At 43.1% G+C, this 4,908-nt stretch overlaps 1 protein-coding gene across 1 annotated transcript; it reads left to right on the top strand.

Annotated features, from left to right (window-relative positions):
- Positions 1 to 303: 303 nt before the first annotated feature.
- Positions 304 to 4,605, top strand: LOC125552247 (protein CHAPERONE-LIKE PROTEIN OF POR1, chloroplastic). The gene is made up of 5 exons (XM_048715738.1): positions 304 to 459; positions 1,857 to 2,053; positions 2,146 to 2,243; positions 2,749 to 3,193; positions 4,123 to 4,605. The coding sequence occupies exons 2-5, from the start codon at positions 1,902 to 1,904 to the stop codon at positions 4,271 to 4,273; spliced, it is 846 nt and encodes a 281-aa protein (XP_048571695.1). The 5' UTR covers positions 304 to 459; positions 1,857 to 1,901; the 3' UTR covers positions 4,274 to 4,605.
- The last annotated feature ends 303 nt before the right edge of the window (positions 4,606 to 4,908 follow it).

Raw genomic sequence — 4,908 nt, 5'->3', positions numbered from 1 at the left:
TGGACGCACGATTTAAGAGATAAAACGTTTTGAATAAACGGATCTACGAAAAAATGAAAACTTCCAGGTTGCGACAAGTGGCGCACACGCGCTGCATGTGCGCCACTTGTCGCAACCTGAAAAAGTGGAGTGCTCTTTGCAACGAGTACTCCTTAATTAGTGATTTCGAAATAAAACCGTATGTTCCTGCGCGCTGGGCCTGGCCCATTACAGAGATCGCCGCGCCCGTTTCAGTTTGGCAAGAAAAAAAGTGTGAGAAGGCCCAGTGTGGTCTTCCCCTTCGTTTCGGGCCCGCTGGTCCGCCGAAGTTCGGCCACGGCAGTATCCCATCTCTCCCACCCCGGCCCCCGTACCCTGCGTTCCCCCACCACCCTCACCGTCTGCTCCGCCACCTTATCCAAGGAGGCGGCCTCCTCCGACGCCGCTCTCAGTCCGCCGGACGCACTGGTCTCCTCGTCGGTAAGGTCTTCGCCTCGCTTCCCCTCCCTCCCCCCACTGTTTCGGCGTTTCCCGTGCGATGCCGTCATCAAACGCCCTAGATGCACGAAATCAGAGGAAGACGGTTTCTCAAGTCTCCGCCGCCGCCGCCGCCGCCGCCTATCTTCTTGCCGCCCCCGTGTTTGCCTCCATGGCACCACCCTGTTGACGTCTTCGACGAGGGCGTCCGCCACTGGGCCGCCGGTTGCCCTGGCTGTCGCAGTCCCTTCCTACGAGGCAAGACCGCGGGACGCTACTGCCCCTGCCCCTGTATTGCCTCAATTTCCTTCACCCAGGCCGGGGACGCCACCGAGGATCTCGTCCTCCCTCACTGAATGGATGTTATGGTCCGATTTCGCTGCAGATTGGCCTGACTGTAGAATTTTAATAGTTGAATCCACATTGCTTTAATTCCATTGCCAAAAATTGTGTTGCTATTTGCTACGGTGCTCTGTCAAGCTCAACCTTGGCCAAGTCCATCTGGCCTGTCCCGAGGCTCGCACCAAGCCCCCACCCCGGCTCGCTTGGGTTCTGCTCGTTGACAGGCCTGCTGTTTGCTGTGTGGCAGCTGCGCTGTCCAGTTATCGCGCGTCCAATGCTTTAGGTTAGCTGCGGTATTGCTGTTGCTTTAAGTCCAGTCAGCTGCTTTGTCTAGGAGAGTAAATGATTTGTGTGCCACACGAACCGTGGAGATGTACTTTCTTAGTCTCTTTATGTTGATTTCACAAACTTGCAGAACTGTTTATGCAGAAAATTCTAGTGGGACGGTGTGCTTGTGTTCTTATCTTTTAGGTTTGTTGGGATCCTTGATTCGTTAGCCTTGATGGCTCGTTTACCGCTGCTTGCTTGATGTTTTACTGCCTATTTAATCCACTGTTTGCATATTCTGGTGCTTAAAATGTATAACAACCGAGTATCAATTTTGGGTTGTAACCTCTGTAGAACAAAAGTATTTCGTGTTTACTTAATGCTAATTTGGGGTTGGTTTCATGTTTACTTAATGCTAATTTATTGTCTACAAGACAAAGTAGTTTAGTTCAAGTATAGAATATGCTTACGAAGAACATCACAGAGGAAACCCTAGAGATGATTCAAATTTAACTGAAGTGACATATGTAGCATATTGGATATATCGGGACTACAAAAATAGCAGAATTATAGCGATCAGTATAGCGGCTTTAATGGTTGCAGCTATGATCGTGGATTTTAGCTCAATCACGTAGCGTTTATGTCCGAAAAACCTATAACTGGACATTTAAATCACTGCTCGTGGCGTTGATTTGTTTCGGAGCAAGCATCAAAGTGTTGACTCATATTGTTATTGTACTTCTCCTGTTTTCTTTACTAATTTTGTATGTCCTGTTATTTGTTTTGCCTAGGAGGGTGAAATATCCTTGGTTCAGGTTGTTCAGCTATATCTTGAGATGTTGGCACATGGTCTAGCAAGCAATCCCTTGAGGGCTACTCGATCTCCACTTACTCCGAGGGCGTCAAGTGCACCCCTGGGACTTGTCTCTTCATTGGGATTCAACAGGGGGCGTAAGGAAAATGTAAAACTTTTTATCAATGTTGATAGGTATAATACTTATGCTTCTTCTGACCTCACCATCAAAGAATTAATCTAGTTTACAATGTGACAAGAAGCCTTACTACAGCCCTTCAATGCAGATACACAAAATATAATGCTCCCTCCATTACACAGCGATGTTCCAGAATATCACCACTTGCATCTGCATCCTTTGGTGACATGGCGGACTCTTCAACTCGTAAGTATATAGCTGTGTATGTATATGACAACAAAAACATCACATGATAGTGTCTTTAGATGTTATTAGTCATTTTTCATTCTATTCAATTATAGTAATACTGAAGTAGAACTAATAAGGAACAACTGACTCGTGTGCATCTCAGATTACCACTTTGCTTTTCATGCATGATTCATCTTAGATGGTATTATGGTATCATGTAGGCATCAAATGACATTGTTGGCCAGGGTATCTCTTTGGGACATGTTACACATGTACATGATCACATGCATGTTAAGAGAGATCAGCAGTGCTAAAATCACCCATATCAGTCATTAACTCATTTTCTTTTCTAGGCTTATTGTATGAAAAATCACATGCGCTGATATTTATATTGATTCTGTTGATTGAACTACTTCCGATCCATATTACTTGTCGCTGCTTTAGTACACCTTTATACTGCTTAACCTCTAGAATTCTTTAATGATTAACCTCTAGAATTCTTTTTAACTGCTTTGTTCTTCAGCCATTTTTCCTAGAATCCATGTGAAGGATCCGTATCAACGACTTGGAATCAGCAAGGAAGCATCTGAAGAAGAAATTCGAGCTGCCAGGAACTTTCTCATAAGCAAGTATGCAGAGCATAAGCCAAGTGTTGATGCAATTGAGTCTGCGCATGACAAAATCATCATGCAGAGTTTCTTTGATAGAAAAAACCCAAAAGTGGATCTCAAGAAAAAATTTAGGGAACTTAGTCAGTCACGTCCAGTCAAGGCTGTTCAGGGCAGATTTTACACGCCATCTAACAAATTTATTTGGAAGACAGCGATTACTTTTGTCTTGCTTGGAGTCCTTACCCTTGTTTTCCCTACTGAAGAAGGTCCAACTCTCCAGGTCTTAATCTCTTGTGCGGCAAATATCTATTTCCTTTATCAGCGGCTTAAAAGTGGATGGAAATCATTCTTTTATGGGTATACTTTCTTCCCCTTCCATTGTTTTGTTTCTACCTTTGGGTTGTTAAGGATATAACCGCCCAGTAGTTGATTAGTTATGTACAGTACTAGTGTTTGCTTTGAGCTATGATGCTCTGAATCAGTATATAGACATTTTGTGCACATTCCAAATCCTAACATGATACTGGAGCCAGATAACCCAAATCTCAAAGCTTCATGGTGGCCACCATTAGTTAATTGCTATCTTCACCGCCAGGACTAATATCTATCTCCTGATAGTGGTGCCAGTAAATAGAGTTTCACAAATTTGCTTAGTTGTTCTTTTTTTTGTTCTTGGTGCTATATGTGATCATTACTTTGATAGACATCGATCGGTGTGATCGATGCAGCACTTGTTTATAGGAGTCATTTGATTAATGCTGGATTGTTTTAAAGCTTATCATTTAGCCTAGTAATAAAGATTAGCAAGCAGAATGCAACAGTGTTGGGCTCCACATTTTATTTTAGTCAAGTAGAGTTTTGTAGTCTCTATTAGATTGTCATTTTCTGTTATTGGTGCTTTGTGATTATTAACACTGTAGGTATAGTCTGCTAATTTTTTTTATGAGTTTTAAGGTTGAGTACTGGGTGCCATTTGCTAGCTGTTGACCATATGTGCTACAAATACTACATTGCTCTAGAAACATGTTTGCAGATAAGATGTGAACTAGGAGTAGGACTGAACAACACATTTGCATATTAGAAATCCATGGACTAGGAGTAGACATCCAAAATTCAGAACGCGTTTTTCTGCTGCTAGCCGAGCAGATCGAGTTCAGGTGCTAGTCACAACTAGTTAAGTGAATCATTGATGCTCTTTTGAGATTTACAGAAGGACGTAGGGTCTGGTTTCGAGAAATGAATTGGTATGATCAGTTCCTGATGCTAAGTCTGCTCTGTTATTTCAGGTTCGGCTCCTTCTTTGCTTCCTGGTTTCTTGCCACATTCTTGATGGTATCAGTAATTCCGCCTATATTGCCTGGTCCAAGAAACTTGGAAGTGAGCACGGCGTGTGTTGCTTACGCTTTCCTTTTTGTATCATCAACCTTCCTGAAGTAGGAAATGTTTGGTTTTTCAATTTCCCATGCTAAAGCCCTTAGCCTTGCAGCAGTCAATATGGTCGGTCTCGGTTCCCTCCTGCTTCCAATAGTTTGTACAGCGCTTTGGCTGTCTTTTATTTCTCAGGGGTGGAAATTTTAGTTCTTTGCTGAGTTTCTGTCTAGTATATACATCAGGTTGTAATGTTTGACATAGATCTTTTTTGCCCTGGCCCTTGGAACAGTTTGATACCACCTCATGTAGTCATTTTCATTGCTGTATTAAATATTTGGATAGATCATAAGATACTGACATAAATGGCTATTGTGGATCGAAACACCTTTTTTCTTTTCTTTCGGGTCTCATTCCGGTGCTGTACAGTTCAATTCTCGATCCCTTTCCTTGATTATTTATTGCTTTTCAAGTATCAACCGTCCGGATTGCGTTTTCTAAGATGGCAACTGAAGGAATATCTTAGGTTGTTATGCCTGCTCTGATCTGATCTGATCCTGGCATCTATGAGTTGTTGGGCCTGCTTTGTCGTTTGGTAATTGTTGGTGATGTTTTGATTGGCCATCACGAGCTTTGGAGCCCGTGACACAAAGCCAGCAGGAATTCAGAGGTCGGTCTAGTACCAGTGGTGCTTTACGATTCGC

Source organism: Triticum urartu, chromosome 4 (assembly GCF_003073215.2).
Source record: "Triticum urartu cultivar G1812 chromosome 4, Tu2.1, whole genome shotgun sequence".
In the NCBI taxonomy this organism is placed as follows: domain Eukaryota; kingdom Viridiplantae; phylum Streptophyta; class Magnoliopsida; order Poales; family Poaceae; genus Triticum; species Triticum urartu.
Note: the sequence above shows the minus strand (reverse complement) of the source record. Positions and strands in the feature narration are given on the sequence as shown.